The sequence below is a fragment of the Eschrichtius robustus genome, chromosome 13, assembly GCF_028021215.1.
Source record: "Eschrichtius robustus isolate mEscRob2 chromosome 13, mEscRob2.pri, whole genome shotgun sequence".
Classification (NCBI taxonomy): domain Eukaryota; kingdom Metazoa; phylum Chordata; class Mammalia; order Artiodactyla; family Eschrichtiidae; genus Eschrichtius; species Eschrichtius robustus.
In genome coordinates, this window is record NC_090836.1 from 74,471,338 (window position 1) to 74,489,522 (window position 18,185).

Here is an 18,185-nt window from a genome sequence, read left to right on the forward strand (position 1 = left end):
CAAAATCATCCCAATATCTAATGTAAATTTAGGAAAAAGAAAAGAATCTATATAGAAGAGTTAATCCTGCACATACCTGATAGTCTAACAGCTGCATTCTGATGGACTCTACTTCCTTTTCCCTGGACTGTTGTTGTGTATTCAAAATTTCAACTTGCCTTTTGGCAATGTCAGAAATCTCTTTTAGTCTAGGAAGTGATAAGATACTTCAGATACAATTGGGTACATTTTCTAAGTAAATAAATACTAAAATTTCAAATTTCTAGACTCTTGGAAAAGCCATTAGTTTGCAGCATCTCTTCTTTGTATGAAACACTAAAGTAAAGTTTCCTGAACTGTTTCATGAAACATAATTCCATGAGGAGTTAACAAATGTTCTGTAAAAAATACTCCATTCCCAACATTCCTCTCCCTTGAAGACTCATATACATATCATATCAAATGCTCTGAGAAGTTCTAGAGTAAAAACTTATTTCAACCTGTACACATATAGCATTTTCCAAATGTATATGGTCAAAGAACTCCTCTCTCACACTTTTTTCATGAGATGCTTATTATCATGGTTTGGTATAGCTGGAATAAGGTATTAAGTAGGCTTACTTGATAAACTGTACAGTTAAGAATACAGAAATTTAAAATTGCCAGGTTCCCTAGATCAATTAATGTATGTTTTGATTTGCTTTATTTTAATTTGCTAGTTACCAGAAATGTGAAAAAGAGATTATACATTTACTACAATTGCAAAAAAAGGGTGGAGCTTGATGGTAAGTTATTAAATTTCCTATATGACTATTTTGATAAGATTAAACAGGTAAAATAAAATGCATTTTACTTTGGGCTGGAATAATTTTAGTTCAGCGTTAACAGATAAGTCAGGTTTCCTCATATTGATTAGAAGTTCTTACTGCCAGTTATGTAAGTTTTCACCAATTAAAATATAACAAAATGAGTAATTGTAAATTAGTTTACTTCAAAAGATGAAGTACATGAGGTGAAAGGAAGAATAAAAAATGGGGTCATTCATAGTGAAAAGGGCTGGGAATAACTGATATTCCCAAAAGGACTATCAAGACACTAAAACAGTGGCTATAACTTTATGGGTAAGCCATAAACCCTTTTTACTAATTATTTGTGCTAGACAGATCAACTCAGGGATCCTCATACTTTTCTAATGAAGTAACACATAATTACAAAAGAGTGATTAGACAGCATCTACCTGGTGTACACAGTATTTCCTCCTTATATATATTGATATTTGAATTCTATGAGAATAAACTGTTTCCTTATGTAAAATGAAAACAACACTGTTATCAGAGTTATTAAGCGTAATTAGATGAGTCAGTATATGTTTAATAGATGTAAACTGAATCAAAATCTGTATTTTCTTTATATTTTTACAGCAACCTTATGAAATAAGTATTATTACTCCCTTAATAAGTTAATTTTAAACAAATTAAATGGCCACAACCCTTCCCTCCAAAAAAATATTAGTATGTGGAAAAACTAGATCTCAGAGAGTCCTGATTTCAAGTTCAGTGTTTTCTGTAATACTATTCCTGGGCTCTGAAAAATGTAAATCTTGAGAAGTTATTTCCTCTTCAATATTATTACTTATGCAGTTAAAAATCAATCTTGTTAATATTGTTTAACCCTGTTCTAATAAAAAGAAACCAGTAACAATTGCCACTAAGGATATTACCCCTTTACCACTGTAATTAGAGTTCATAAACACAAATTAGAGTAGACACAGCTAATCAAATGACTAAAAACTCCACATGAACTTACTTTGATACTTCAACTTTTAGTTCCATTTCACTCTTCTCTAATTCTAGAATATGTTGCCTATCAGCATCACTTACTGTCTTGCTCACACTATCAGCTAATTCATCTCTTAACATCTGTTCCACTTTCTGTGCTTCCAAATTGATTTTGGTAAGCTGAGAAAAAGTAACAAAAAACATTCAGAAACGTTAGTTTTTGGTGAGGTTTTCCTTTTAATATACCTTTCAGCATACTGCAGTCCTCTTTACTTCGCATTAGTCCAGATACTGCATTGGGTGTGAAGTATTAAGAATAGATTGACGAAGATAAGGGGAGAAAAAGCCAGGAACAAATTATGAAAACTCTAGTTATATGTCAACCCACCCAAAGTCATTTATATTAATCAACTCACAATCTAATAAGATATGAATCTCTGATATTCTTAATTTACTTGAAATGCCATATGCTCATTATATTTTACTGCAACTATCATCTATAAACACATCTAAATAGTTAATAAAATCTTATTAATATATATTTGATGACTCATTTAAAATAAACAAAATAACATGAATGATTTGAGAAATACACATTCTCAAGGTAAAGAAATATTATTAGAGTGCTACTTCATCATAAATTGTTGAATATTTGCAAACTATATTATTGCCAGCCAATTTAGTAATTTTGACCATATCAAAAGTCTAAAACTTCCTATTAGAATGAAGTCCCTGAGAGGAGAGATTACTGTCTATTTTATTTCATGCTGTAACTCCAGTTCCCATACAGCATCTGGCATGTAATAGGCACTCAGAAATAATAACTGTTAAATGAAGGGATGGTAGTGGAAGGCAATTACATTATTAAGCAAATAACATCTTTTTGCACATTAAATCTAATAATGTAATGCTGGTGAGAAATAAGAACTCAATCACAGAAATACCTGCTTTCTTTTTAAACATTTCAGATTTAAAAATACATTATTTACCCATTACATGAAACACAAGCACTATATTAATATGCTACTTCAGAGTTACAAACAAACCTCTTCCAATAATACAATGGCTACCATGACTAATTTTTTACTCTCTAACGGCATGAAAAAAATTATAATATCAAACCTCAGCAAATTTGGTTTCCAATTCAAAATTACGTTCTTCCACTTGCTTCAATGAAGTCTTCACATGTTCATACATTTTTTGAGAATGTTCAGCCCGCTGCCTTTCATTTAATTCCTTCATCTCCAGCATAGTGATTTTTTTTGAAATAGAAACAATCTCACTGTTGGTTATTGATTTCTTTGCCTTATCCATGTTAGATTCATTTCCTAAATGCAACAACACTTTGGTAAATCTTGCACTGTTCTTATCAAAAATTTATCCCAGATATTTTAGACATTGTATATAAGGAGGCAATATTGTTCTGCGGAAAACACACGAGCCTTTTGAATTATGACAGACCTGGACTCTAGTCTCAGCTCTGTTACTTCTTATCTGTATGCTACCTAACCTAATGTCTCTGGGATTTACATGTTTCGTCAGTCAAATGATAATACAAATTATTCTTCATAGGATTACAGGCATACCTTGTTTCGTTGTGCTTTGCTTTGTGGAGCTTCGCAAATACTGCATTTTTTTGTTTTGGTTTGTTTTTAAATTGAAGGTCTATGGCAAACAACCCTGAGTCGAGCAAGTCTGTCGGTGCCATTTTTCCAACAGCATTTGCTCACTTTGTGTCTCTGTGTCACACTGGTAATCCTCACAATATTTCAAACTTTTTATTATATTTGTTATGGTATCTATGATCAGTGATCTTTGATGTTAGTATTAAGACAAAATGAAGGTTCAGATGATGGCTAGCATTTTTTAGCAATAAAGTATTTTAAAATAAAGGTATGTACTTTTTTTTTAGACATAATACTGTTGCACACTAATAGACTATAGTATAGTGTAAACATAACTTTTATAGGTACTGGGAAACCAAAAAATTCCTGGGACTCATTTATTGCAATATTTGTTTTGTTGTGCCAATCTGGAGCCAAACGTGCAATATGTCCAAGGTATGCCTGAACTGAAATAACAATGTAAAAGATGTAGTGTAGGAGGTGTCACATGTAGATAGTCAAAAAAGGGCAAATAAATATATTTTGTTAACTGAAAGGAGATAAACTGTGTAAGAGGCAATACAGTGAATCAACACTACTTTGTGAATACAAGTGCAATGACTCAGAGTAAAAAAGTAAAATCTGAAGCCATGTGATTTAGGGATTTCGCCAAGTATCTTCTTTAACCCTGACTTTTATTTGGCCTTTGTATACATCTAATATCAAATATTTTACTTTAAATTATTTTATCAGTTATTATACCCTTATCTCATATATGCAGTTGTATAGCTTGTCCTTGGACACAGAAGTTTGTGGTTAAATGAAAAGAGAACGAAAGCCCCCTGATTTACCATGAAAAGGCATCACGTAGGATTATCATTAGTTAGTCACATTTTAAGAAGAGAAAACTAATACTTTTGCTTTGCATAACAGACATGCTCCAGGAAAAAAAATTTGGTAGAGTGTTTTATTTTTTTAGAGAGTCAATTAACCATATGTTCAGGGAAGTCAATTATTTTAAGGAACTAATAAGCAGTGATTTCCTCTGTAAACAATCGTAACACCAATAATGCCCCCTCCTATCTTTCTAGCTTCAGAAGCTTGAGTTTTATAACTGAGTTTGCTCAAAGAAATATATATATTTTTGAAACTAAACAAACTGTTTTGGTGTCTGTCTCAGCTTTAAGAAGTGCTTCATTTTGTTCTGTATGTGTCTTTAAATAGTATATGATTTTAGAATAGCTGCTGCAAGCAGTGATCAAATAACTAACAGTAATGTTACTGAAAGAAGCTAAAGGTGTTAGGAAACCATTATGGTATAGAGACTCTTTCAGGCAACCCTAAGCGCCATGAAGGAAAGAAAAAAAAATTGCAGTAAATACAGATATACAAGGAACATAAAACCTCTTCTCCATTCTCTTTAGTGCTAAACTTTGATAATGAAAAGAGGCACATCACAGGGGCTGCAATGGACACTAGTCTACTCTATATTCTTGTGTTTGGAGTGTCCTAGAGAGAGGGTAACAGCCCAACACCAATCAATTCCTGCATGAAAAAAGCTAAAAAAGTGACACTTTTAAACAAAGATATAAGGGTAACAGGAAATAAAAGCTTTTAAACTTCAGTGATATATTGTGGAGTTCCAGAATTTGGAGGGAAGCTTCTCATGTCTCTGTTCAGAATTGAAGGGTTGACATTCGAACCATGGCTTTGGAAGACAGGCAATGGTGAGGTCATTCCAAGATAAGGAAACAGCTTAAACACAGGTATTTAAACCACATCAGAGCTGCCTCTCCACAGGACCTTGCTGGAGGCTGTACTTCTCTGGCTTGTCACAGAGCACTACAGGATGCATTAAGTGCACTTTTCTGGCAGCCCAGTTAACCTTTACTTTTCCTCTATAAGATTTGGACCCTGGAGCCAAACCAGGGAGCTAGCAAGAGTAAGGCAGGCTTGTAAAATTATAGCCATGTGCAGCTGTACAACAACAGTACTACCACTAGCAGCTATGTTAAAGTATTTATAGAGAGAAAATTTCAGAACTAAGCTGAGTAATATAGTGGATAAATATTTGTGAAAAAATTTATTTTTTACTTATATTTTTCTGAGAGGGATTGAAGCTGTAAGCCTCATCTGATGGAAGATATGAATAATTCACCTATGTATGTTTGAGGTTGACAGACTTGTAAAATCTTTTAAAAAATAAAGCTAGACTTTATATTAAAAAAAAAAACTTCAGTGCTATAAAGCCATGTATCAGAGAGATTAAGGTATTTGAAAATTAAGGAATTTCTATAGGGAATTCAGCACTTACTAAAGAAACACAGGATAGAATGAACAAAGAACTTACTAAAACTGTATATAATATTCTTTTCAATATCTTAGTTAAAATGGTATCTTCTTTTGTGTAAGAGCTACATGGAAGTCAATTCACTTTTAATCTCTTAATGAATTAAAAAGTACATTTCTAAAAGTAGCTTATTTTAGACTTCCCAATGTTAAGCCTCTCTAAGCTACATGTCTCAGTTACCAATTTAATAGTAACAGAAACTTTGAATAGCATTAGCGCTCTAAGGTCTAGAAAACAAATTAAAACATTTTATCCAAAGGGGCAAATTTATTTGAAAATTATAAAGCATAATGCTAGTGAGATAAAATTATTTAAATGTTGTGAACTAGGATAACCGTTTGAAAAACTAATATGGAAAATCCTAGCAGAAGCCACAAAGATTTTAATACCCTTTGAGACAATAATATCTCTGTTAGATATAAACGAAGATGTTCACTGCAGCACTATAAGCAATAGCAAAAATTAGAAAAGCTAGTGATTTAATCACCCAAACACAGTAACTTATTGCATGAATATTTATAAGTATGATGAATAAAAAATGAAATTTTTTGATATCTACTAAATAAATACAGCATATAATGTTTATTATAATTTAAAGTGTATAAAATATATAAGCATGTATAAGGTCATACAAAAAAATGATACAGTAGTGGAACTATGAGCAATATAAATTCTTCTCAAATTTTTCTGATGTTCTACGTGATCTTTTAATTTAAAAATATAAAATGATATATTCCTAATATAACTTTATACACAGTGAAAAAACTCATAATACTATCATTAAAATACAGGTATTTCAAAATTATCATCGGTCTTAATTGTTAAATGGTTCAATATAGCTAATGCTCAGTCATACATTTTTAACATATATGATTTCATTAGAAACAAATCCAATTTAATAACTAAAAACCTAACTTTGGTAAAGATTAATACAAGATATTACTCATCAACCGCCGGTTAAATTAAACTGTTAGGCAGAGAGTGCATTTTTATCAAAATATTTTCTTTTTATCTGGTATAGAAAGGCACTTTAAATGAAAAATATTCACTATTAGATCTTAATCATTTTATATTATCAGAGTCATAATACTTACCTAATTTAGTTTCTTGTTCCCAGGCTTGTTCAATAGTGTGAAGTTTTTCCTTGGTAATCTCCAGTTCTTTACTTACAGACTCCATTTGTTCTTTTAGGGATACATTTTCACACTGAATAAAATAGAAACATCACTGAGCAACTACATTGTAATTCAGATTAATACCACAGATGTGACACTGTCTGAACTTTATATAATAATCTCCTAAAGCTCACAATCTAGTTTTTTTTTTAACGACTGTAGAAATTCCTCTGCATGTAATACAGATAGACATACACATAACATATATGTTGTATACACACACACATATATTATTTTAAAATAATCATCAAAATCTTGTATATCCGATATGTGGCCCTAAACTCCTAAGTATTAGCTTCTGCCATGTTCACTTTGGCCAACGTGGAACACTCAAGAGTCTCACAATCTTCATAAACCACTGCTTACTTCCCTCATTCATACCAAGGGTTACTGAGCATCCATAGCATGCCATCGGTGACAGGTACTGTATGTTCATGATGAAAAGGAACAGACAAACTTCTGGCCTTCATAGGCCTCACCATTTGGTGTCTGTGGGTATATGTGTGGTAGGAGTTGGGGAGAGTGTGGAATGCAGCAGAGTGTAAACAGATAAGCAAAGAAAAAAATTGACTAAACAGGTCAAGATCTAGAACGAAACAGAGTACAAAACCAAAGAATAATAAAAAGTAGCACATCCAGATAGAGTGCTTAAAGAAAGTATTAACCACCGAAGAGGTGGTATTTAAGCTGAAACTGATGGTAAGAGAAGGAGCCAATCTTGACAAGAAACCAGCCATGGAAAGAACTGGTATACTACTGGTAAACCCAGATGCTCCAAAGCAGGAAAGAGTCTGGAGTATTAGAGGACTTGAGCACAGTGAGCAAAAATCAGGGTGAAGAGGAATAAAAAAAAAGTTGGAGAGATAATAGGGGGCCATACCAGGCAAGGCATGGTATGTCAAGACAAGTAACTGGAATTTAACTTAATGTATAATAGGAAATCATTTAAAGATTTAAAGGGAGAAGTTTTAACCAATCATTCTGAATAAAATGTGGAGAATAAATAAAGGGGTAAATAGAGAAATGAGAAATTAGTCAGGAAGATACTGTAAAGTCCAGATGAGGGATGACACTGGTTTAGATTACAGTTATAGCAGGGAAGATGGAGAAAAGAGGACACATAAGAATTAATTACATTTGGGGGGAAAATGATAAAGGAAAGGAATGACTAGAGAATAATTCTAAGATATCTGCCTTAACTAAGTGAGTAGATAATAGTGGCATACACTGAAACAGGAACAACTATGAGAGAAATAGACATCAGGATTTAAATTTGGACATGTTAAATTAGAGATTCCCTTGAAACATGAGTTGTTAAGTAGGTAGTTCCATACAGAAGAACAGAGTTCTGAGAAGTCAGGCTGGAAACATAAAATGTAGGAGTTGGCACGTAAGTATAATATTTTAAGCTCATTTATTCTTCATTTTAACAAATAGAATGTCTACTACGTGCCAGGTATTCTAAGCACTGGACTGCAATGGTAAACAAACTCCATCCTAAAACTTGTATTTTAATGGAGCAATTGGAAAATAAGCCAATATATAACATACTGTCAGGTAATAAGCATTATGAAGAAAAATAAAACAGGGTAATGAAATTTTTTTTTAAATAAATTTATTTATTTATTTTTGGCTGGGTTGGATCCTCGTTGCTGCGCGCGGGCTTTCTCTAGTTGCAGTGAGCGGAGGCTACTCTTCGTTGGGTCCACGGGCTTACTCATTGTGGTGACTTCCCTTGTTGCAGAGCACCGGCTCTAGGCGCGCGGGCTTCAATAGTTGTGGCGCACGGGCTTCAATAGTTGTGGCGCACGGGCTTAGTTGCTCCACAGCACGTGGGATCTTCCCAGACCAGGGCTCGAACCCGTGTCCCCTGCATTGGCAGGCGGATTCTTAACCACTGCGCCACCAGGTAAGTCCCGAGATTTTTTTTTTTTTTAAAGGGCGATGTTATAATGAAAAGGAAGATAAGGGAATAAAACATGACTTTCTGGTAACATGCACAATTACAGCCCAGTTCCTAGATACTGTAAATTCGTAGGAGAAAAACAAAAAAGGGCTTAAGGTGTTTTAAATATCTTGCTACCCTTTTTGCTTCTCTTACTTCCAGACTCTTTCAAAGGATAACTGTGGCTTTGCTCCACATCCCATTTTCATACCCCTGCCCTGGTACTGCACCCTCATTTATTACCACTCTTACCTCTAATATTCAATCATTCTCTCCCTTTTAGCTCTAAATTTTCTTTTCCTCTCCTCTCAAACTTCATTGGGTTCCTTTTTAAAAAAATTTTTTTGAAAAAACACAGCAAATCCTCTTCTTAATTTTACCTTAGTCCATATCTATTTCTCTTGTCTGCTATTATCAAATTTCCAGTTTTTTAATTGCCTTATCACCCATTCAGTTTTTGTATTTCTTTACCACCCACTCTGTTTTTCATATTCTAAAATTTGATTTTCATCACCTTTATTCAATCCCTGAAGTTAACATCTATTAGCTCTAAGTCTGTGCCAAACAGCAGGTACCAAACCCACAAAAATGAATTAAGTAGAGTTTCTGATATCAAGAGGCTTATATTCCTGTAGGAGAGGCACACATATAAACACATATAATATGATGTGATATAAATAGCAGAACTAGGTACCAAATATAGAAATAACAGAGAGGGTGAGTTTTTTCTATAAAGAAGGATGCTACAGAAAAAAAGATAGTGTCTGAAAAAAGTTTTGAAACATGAATAGAAATTCACTGAGCAGAAAAACTGGGAGAGGAGGAAGGGCTTTCTAAACAAAGAAAACTGCATGTATAGAAGAACATACGAAACACTGTGGTGGAGAAAACTGGTAGTTCACTTTCTAAAACATTAATTGTGAAACTCCTTAGAATGTCACAGTAGATGACATGAGTTACGTGCGGGCTAATCTCAAAAGTCACTTATTCTTTAAGTGACTGGCAGCTTTTGAGAGGTTTTAAGCAAGGGAAGGACATGGTCAGATGCAGGTTTAGAATGATCACTTTGGTGGCAGCAAGGAGGTAACGGTATGGGTAATGGTTACCACAGTAAAGATAATAAAGAATAAAACTAAGACATTGCCAATAGAGAGGGACATATGTTCAGAATTATAACTGAGATACAGGAAGTAAAGGAGAGGAAGGGATACAATACAGAGACAAAATTTTTTAAGGTTTGAGTAGAGATGAAAAATATTATCTGGGAAAATAAATTTTAAAAGTTAAAAATTACTCATTGATACGCTATCTGCAGGAGATTTCTTATCTATGATTGTCTAATGCTAGAGAAGAGAGGACAACAGACATGAAAGATGGGAAAAAATAAATTTTTACCACACTTAAATATTTAGAATTTTCCATAAAAATTAACATAATCATCTCTCTTCAAAAATAATAAAAAGTAAACTGATCATGATTATTTCTAGTTAATGTTAATAAATAATGACTCAGATAATTTTGTAGGAGTCATTGAAAGCTACTCAGAATGTTTTCTTGAACGTGTCCCCCTAAGCAAGTGAGAGCTTTTGAGCCAAAAGAATTATATCTCCTTCCATTCCAATGAGAGGATCATAAAAGAGAATGAACCAAAAGACATAAGCCTTTATTTTTCATAAAAATAAACAAAATCAGGAGCTTGTTTTGCCTGCTGTAAAAGGTACGAAGGTCGAGTGGCTAGAAGACAATTACAAAGTGTCTGGGCCATATTCATAGACTCCTTGAATTAAACTAATGATACTCCATCCTATTCTTCTCTCTCTCTACAGTAAGAAAGGATAGGGATTTGCAGAACTCATCCAAGGTCCAGGAAGAACCACGGATATCTCATCTACTCTCTGCTACATCCACCCCAAAGAGCCATGGACCATGAGGGAATAATTTACACTGGGATCAGGGCAAGAGAAAGGAATGGGTACTTAATAATGCTTCCTCTTCTGACTACATTATCCTATCTGTTCCATGTTCTTTTTTCTTTTTTAAGTACCTGATGGAAAGAGATTTCATTCAGCTAAATCACACAAGTGGGCTAAGGAAGATAACCTGGAAGAAGTAATCCAGAAGTCATTTTGCACCTATAGGTAAGATATCACCAAAGAAGAATGGCTAAAATCACAAGGTTTAAGGATCACACCTACTTACCTCTAGGTGTTCCAAGTTATTTGTTCTTTGAACAAGCATATTATCTTTTTGCAAGATGTCTCTGTACTTAGCAGTCAATTCATTGTATTGTTTATTGGCCAATGCTAGTTCAGACAGAGAGACACTATTATCTATAACTTTTTGGAGTGCTGCAATCTTGAAAACAGCCATTTCCTATGTAAATAAAGATACACTGAATTAAGGTGGTGTATTTTTTTCTGGTAAAGCACTAGCCACTTTTGAGGATAAGGTAATATAGCTGAAAGCAAAACAGATTTTAGAGTAATTAAAAAAATTAGATTTCTCAAGTAAGAATTGCATATATTGCATATATTACAATATATTACAATAATTATTAATTACTTTCATACAAGAAATAATATTTGGAAATTTTAAATCATAATAAAAATAAAGTGAATCCTTTTATAACTCCTGTCATAGTTAAATGAAATTCAGTTAATTTGAGAAAAGCGTAACATACAGCAGCAAGAAAACATATCACTTAGACTATATCTTTGGATGGCTTTTCTAAATTTCATAAGATTAAAAAAAAAACTTGTCTTTTGAATGGCAAAATTTGCATCACCACAGGTAACATTTACAACTTTGCTATTTCTGCTTATTTATAGTTAATAACAAACTAGCTTTATAATAAAAGAAAATTTTTTGTTCACAGGAAAGAAACATTATTTAGGGAAAAAAAGTTCTCTGCATCATAGCTATCTGTAACAAATAATATCAAAGGCTTTAAATTACTTGGTTCATCTTCAACTCTTTAGCTACAGAGCTATAAGAGTCACTATTCAAAGACACTGTATTAACACCAAAAAGAAATGACTGAACATAAAACCAAATTTATGAAGTGAGGAAGATAAAGAATTTATGAGTTCCCTGGAGGACTCATAAATTGGTTAGGACTCAGTGCTTTCACTGCGGTGGCCTGGGTTCAATCCCCGGTCGGGGAACTATGATCCCGCAAGCTGTGAGGCTTGGCCAAAAAATTTAAAAAATAAAAAAATTTTTTAAAAATAAAAAGAATTTATGGTTGTAATTCATTCTGAAGTAGAGTAATGAGGGGAAAATATTTGTAATAGTGTTTCAGATCTCATTTCGAAAACTTCTCTATATAAATAAATACACCCTAGTCTACCTTACCCTTGGGATTCAGTTTCACTTTTGCTTTGTGGTGAGGGAGATCATGTTTCCCATCCTTAAAAATATCCCTTTTTTTGGCTTTCCAATTGTTGCAAAAACAAACAAAAAATCCAGGTTGAACAATCAGGTTGAAGAGGAAGAAGATTCTAGTTCTTTCTTCCCTTCTATCTCAAACACTAGCTATATTTGTAATACTCTAAGAGAAGTACATTCTACAAAATCTAACACAAAATAAAAACAAGAACATTTCATATTGAAAATAGGTTTATTAGCATGACAATTTCACCCATTACTATATTTAAAAGGGGGTGGCAAGGAACTCAAGTTCATTTTAATTTTACTTTGCATTCTTCTATATACATGCTCCTATGTAAATTTAGACATGTCAAATGAACATATACATGCTTAAATAAGGTATGATCAGATGTAAAGCAAGGTGCAGAAGAATCGCATGGCATGCAACTTTTTGTGTCTTTGTTAATAACTTGCAAAAGGAAACATTAGAAGGATTATCAGTTACCTAAAGGGGGTGGAAGGATGAAGTAGAATGAAGTGAAAGGTACAAGGACAGAAGTAAGATTTCTCTGCTGATATCTTTTGTACATGTAAATGTTTTATATATCAAATTTAATTTTTTAAAAAGTTATCCTTAAAACTGAAAACAAATGTAAAATAAATGAACCTAATTATATAGCAATTGTATAGCATAACCACACAAAGAGGAGAATTACTTCACGTCACTATAGAATATGTTACCATGACGATACATCCTTAGTGAGAGATATTCTAAAGAAAATAAGAACTGTAAAGAAACTTTATATCTAGTAGCACTGGTATTGTTATTGTTAATACCAATACAAGATTACTGTTTTCAAATTAATGTATGAATATTGTAGTATAAAACAAATAATTATTTTAATGTTATTTTAATAGAGATTTCCATGATAAAAAAATAAAGTACAAAATCAAAGGTTAGTAAAAACTCCACACTATTACTTATCCTAAAATGTTAAATTTGAATTAAAAATAACACTATGAACTCATGATTTAAATCTATACATATTTTCCTAACCGGACTAGTAGCAATGATACTCCAAGAGCAATGACACCTAGGACCGGTTTTTGGTATCTAAATGCTGTCCCCACTAAAACGAACCCGGGCTCTTTAGAGAAATGGCTTATGCCAAGCCTGTCTAAGAAGTATATAAGGTACATCTTGGACATATGTTGTTCCAGAAAACAAACTAAGCTTTGCACCTTGGTTCAAAGACTAACGTATTTCTGTCAAAAAGGATACAAGAACCTTCTTTAAAGGGCTCTCACTGGCCAAAGATGAGACAAAAGAATAATGACTACACCTGAGTAAAACACACTGAATATTTAAAAGTGTGTGAGTCTGTTATGATACTTAAAGAAGAGAAAGCTGGAGGGTGCAGTGGGTGGGAGGGGATAGGTAGAAGCAGACTACACAAACTCTGTATTCTGAAAACTGGTCATTAAAAGGAAAGAATGACCAGTTTTTATCTTGCCTTTCTAGTTAGGAACCATACTTCAAGATAACCAAAGAGCTTGGGCTAATGAGGAGAAGCTCTTTATTTTATAAAGAATACCTGCTAATAAATGAAGAGAACATAATATAATTAGAAAATCATGATTTTTCCAACTCTTAATGAAACAATTGGGTCAGGCAACAACAATCACCAGTAGACACTAAAACCATTAGGAGAATTGATGAAGAACTGGTTATTTGCATGGTATCAAAATATCACCAAAGAATTAACTAAATCACTTAATAATAGAGATACACGGCTGTCTCCCCCTTAACAAAGTAATCAATCATGAAACATGGGACTACCAGACATTCCATCTCTTGAAGTGATACACTGTAAAGTATTACTTATAAAGTACAAAACATTACTTATGAAGTGTTCTTGCCAAAAATGTTTAACCTTAATATAACCAAGGCTTCAAAGCTAACTTTTAGTAAATACAATGGATACAGGAACAAGTAAAATTATGAAAGAAAATAATCAGATAAATATTCATCATTTTTCAGAGAGAGGAGGAAAAAAAGGGGGAGATTCTATATTAAAAAGACTTAGGACATGTAACATCCAAATACAATGCAGGGTCCTTGACTGGATCCTCGGACAACTGAGGAAATGTGAATATGATCTGGACGTTAGATAATATAAGGTATTGTTGTCAATTTTGTTAAGTGTGATAAAGTTATTGGGGTTATGTAAACAGAAAAAGACTTTTTTAGAGATGCACACTAAAATATTTAGGGGAGAAATGTCTGCAATTAAAATATTCTTACAAAAAAACAGATGAAGCAATTAGAGTGGAATGTTAATAAATGTTAACTATTAATCCAGGTGATGGGTATTCATCATACTATCCTTTCTTCTTCACGTTTGAAAATTTTCAGAGTTGAAAAAAATCAGACGTACCTTAAAACGTTGCAAACGTCCAATTTTTTCACCAACTTCAGCCTCCATTGATATCAATTCATTCTTCTGTTTCCAATTTTCTTTTCTAAGTTGTCTCTCCATTTCTACTAAAGTAGTATATTGCCTTATGAGTGACTTTTCATTCACTTGTAAGACTGTGATCTTTCTGCTATTTTCTGAAAGTGTTTTTTTCATTTCATCTGAATCCATCTGAAGAGCACTGAGCAAATTCTGCACAAAGTCACATTTATATTACTTGTTAAATCTAGCTATCTTGGGCTTCCCTGGTGGCACAGTGGTTGAGAATCTGCCTGCTAATGCAGGGGACACGGGTTCGAGCCCTGGTCTGGGAAGATCCCACATGCCGCGGAGCAACTAGGCCCATGAGCCACAACTACTGAGCCTGAGCGTCTGGAGCCTGTGCCCCGCAACAAGAGAGGCCGCGACAGTGAAAGGCCCACGCACCGCGATGAAGAGTGGCCCCCGCTTGCTGCAACTAGAGAGAGCCCTCGCATAGAAACGAAGACCAAACACAGCCAAAAAAAAAATTTTTTTTAAATAAATAAATAAGTCAGGAGCTCTTTTAAAAAAAAAAAGAAATCTAGCTATCTTAGTTTGTACAGTATTGTATATTGATTTTAAAAGTACTTTACTTACATTATATTCTTTAATTTTTATAGCATCTTGTTGGATTTGATCCTCAAGTTTTCTCTTTTCCTCTTTCATTGTTTCACATTCTGTTTTCCAGGCCTCCTTTTCACTTAAAAAAATAAAAATGACAATACAGTAAACCTAATAAAATATTTAACTATAGGAAGAGATAGCTATAGATTATGGAAATTTAGTTTCCATAAAATAAGATGACTCGTAACTAGTCAATACCTGATAACATAAGTAGAAATTCCACTTGAAAGGATTTATCCTGAAAGTTATATTTTTATTTAATAAATGAAAGGTAAAGAAATTATTTTATCAAATTATTTTCATTAATCTACAAATTATTAGTCTACAATTGTTACAATATAACAATTACAGCTGAATCTTATAAACATTTTATTAAAAACAGAAAACAATTAAGAAAATAATCAATACCCCAAACTAATTCTGGAAATCAAGTTTCAGTATTCTGACCCTACTCTTAAATTTGAGTGTTAAATACTTATAAAATATCTAGAATACAAACAAAATGAGAAATCATTAGACTTAAAAGAAGGTGTATAAGACATTGTTGCCTACCCAGACCTGCAATCTGCTTGGCATAAGCCAATTATGGTGTCAGCGTTCTCTTTGAACTGAATGATTCAAACCTGGACATATGACTTGGACAGCTCATTAACCCAATTCTGACTAATAAGATCTAAGTCTGCCAGCAGCCTCTGGAAAAAATTTCATGTAAAAATAAAAAGTTATGTGAAAAAAAAATGCCGCTCTTCTTCAATGGTCATGGTTCCATCTTCCTTGAACTCCTTCCTGCATCTATTTTATAACCACCATAGGAGATAATATGACCTATACTATAAGACTCCCAAACATGACCTACCCTATAATTAGCTTTGGGTTTCTTGTTACATCAAATCGTAGTCACTCTTACTGTTTAAATCACCTTTGATCAGGTATTCTAACTATTACTAAGGATATTAGTCCATTGGTACAGATGAGATGGCAGAGATAAGCACAAACAGGTTAGTTCCCCATGAAAATATATGAATAATGATGACGGTGATGATGAAGAACGATGCTAACAGCTGACATTTATACACAGTTCATATGTGCTATAATATTCACAAAATGCTCATATCTGGGCATTTTCACATAATTCACTTAAGTTTCATAATAACCCTATGAAAAAGTATTACTATCACAGAATTTTATAGATAAGGAACTAAGACACAAAGTGGAGGTGAAGAGGCAGGAAGAAAAAGTAAAAGAAAATATCTAAATATTTTTTGTTACTTAGCTTTAACACGAATATTCTACAATAATATTTATAAAGTTTTGCTAACACCTATACCTTAGGTATTCTTTATATAATAAGCTTTGTTGATGACGAATTACTGCGAATTTTCTGTTATAGTCTTCAAGAGAATCTTCTAAATTCTTTAACTTATTTTCTTTATATTCTAGTTCCTAAAAATTGGTTTAAAAATGAGAATGAAAAAAGCATCAGGATATATTTTAAATTTGAAGGTATAAATTCATATTCTGACAAGATTATAGAAAAATATACAAAAGATAATAGCAAATCCATAAGCAGCACAGGTCATTTCTATGATTATTCTGAACACCTTATGGCATATGGAATGAGGTAATATGTGTAAATGAGAAGTGCTATGAAACAGGTAAAATTATTTTCATCATACAGAATAGTTACAGTAACCATACAAATGATCAGATACAGTGGTTACAAACTTACCTTTAGCCACTCAGTCCCACATACCCTTTAGTGAACATATGCATTCATAGCTCCAGTCAAATTGTCCTTTCCAATTATTTCATTTTGAAGATGAAGAAACTTGAGACTTAGAAAGATCAAGTAACTTACTCAACATTAAAAAACTCATTAATACTACTCTTGGTAACCATTTTCTAAGCACATATGCCAAGCTCAGTGCCAGGAGCTTTAAATATTGCAGATCTAACACTTGCAGTCAGGTCTGGCTGACTCCAAAGACCTTGCTACTTCTATCACTCTATGCTGCCTTAGGATTGGGAGTCCAAGTACTTGTTTTGCCACTTTGAACAGGTTTTCAGATTCCAAATTGGTTCTCTAATCTACCACAATGCTTCTCATGTGCTTTTTATATAAAGATGAAAAAAAATGAATCTTATCACAAGGAACATGACAATGCAATACTTCTATCACTTATTGACAGTGTTCCTATATTTCAGAAGAATAAATTCATGAAGAGTGCTAAAATTATAAATTTAGAAGTAATGATATAACATGAATTATAAAGTAATGTTCTAATAAGTAAATTCTAATACTCAAAAGAAGATTAATTAATATAATTTACAAATACAAATACAAGCATTTGATAATCATAACTCAAGTATATTCACAAATGGATTATTTAGGAACGGGAAACAGCAGTGCTTATAATCAAAAACTTACTTTCGTTGATTCATTTTTGTGATTATATTTGCAATGTATGTGATATTACGGGTATTCACACTCAAATGAAATAATGAAAAGCATCTTTCATTAGGCCATTCATAATGACTATAATATAGACAGCAAAACTGAGAAACAAACACAGGGCAAGCAGTATCCTTTCTAATTTGCTAACAGATTAACTAACACCTTACAGGGTAAAGGGAAGAAAGAGATAAAAGACAATTTTGTTTAAAAGTTTCTTCTTGTAGTTAACACACAAAAAAAGGAACGATTCTAATCATTACACAAAAAGCTGTGTCAGACTTTATTCATGTGAATTGCTTTTCCAACCAGCAATAAATAAAAGAGCTCACCTTATTTATACATTACTACCTCATAGTAGCTGCCTGTTATTCTATCTGTCAATCATATATTTCATATGAATGGCACGCA

The 18,185-nt window shown here is 32.8% G+C and overlaps 1 protein-coding gene across 6 annotated transcripts in view; it reads right to left on the reverse strand.

Moving 5' to 3' along the window:
- Positions 1–18,185, reverse strand: part of CEP290 (centrosomal protein 290) — a 94,632-nt gene that overhangs the window by 43,021 nt on the left and 33,426 nt on the right. For all 6 annotated transcript variants that reach the window (XM_068561771.1, XM_068561770.1, XM_068561774.1 and 3 more), the window contains exons 22-29: positions 16,650–16,765; positions 15,296–15,398; positions 14,639–14,869; positions 11,031–11,204; positions 6,806–6,917; positions 2,880–3,085; positions 1,786–1,937; positions 77–188 (exon numbers count right to left, since the gene is read on the reverse strand). In XM_068561771.1, coding sequence (XP_068417872.1) covers positions 77–188; positions 1,786–1,937; positions 2,880–3,085; positions 6,806–6,917; positions 11,031–11,204; positions 14,639–14,869; positions 15,296–15,398; positions 16,650–16,765 — 1,206 coding nt within the window. The remainder of the gene's footprint in view (positions 1–76; positions 189–1,785; positions 1,938–2,879; positions 3,086–6,805; positions 6,918–11,030; positions 11,205–14,638; positions 14,870–15,295; positions 15,399–16,649; positions 16,766–18,185) is intronic.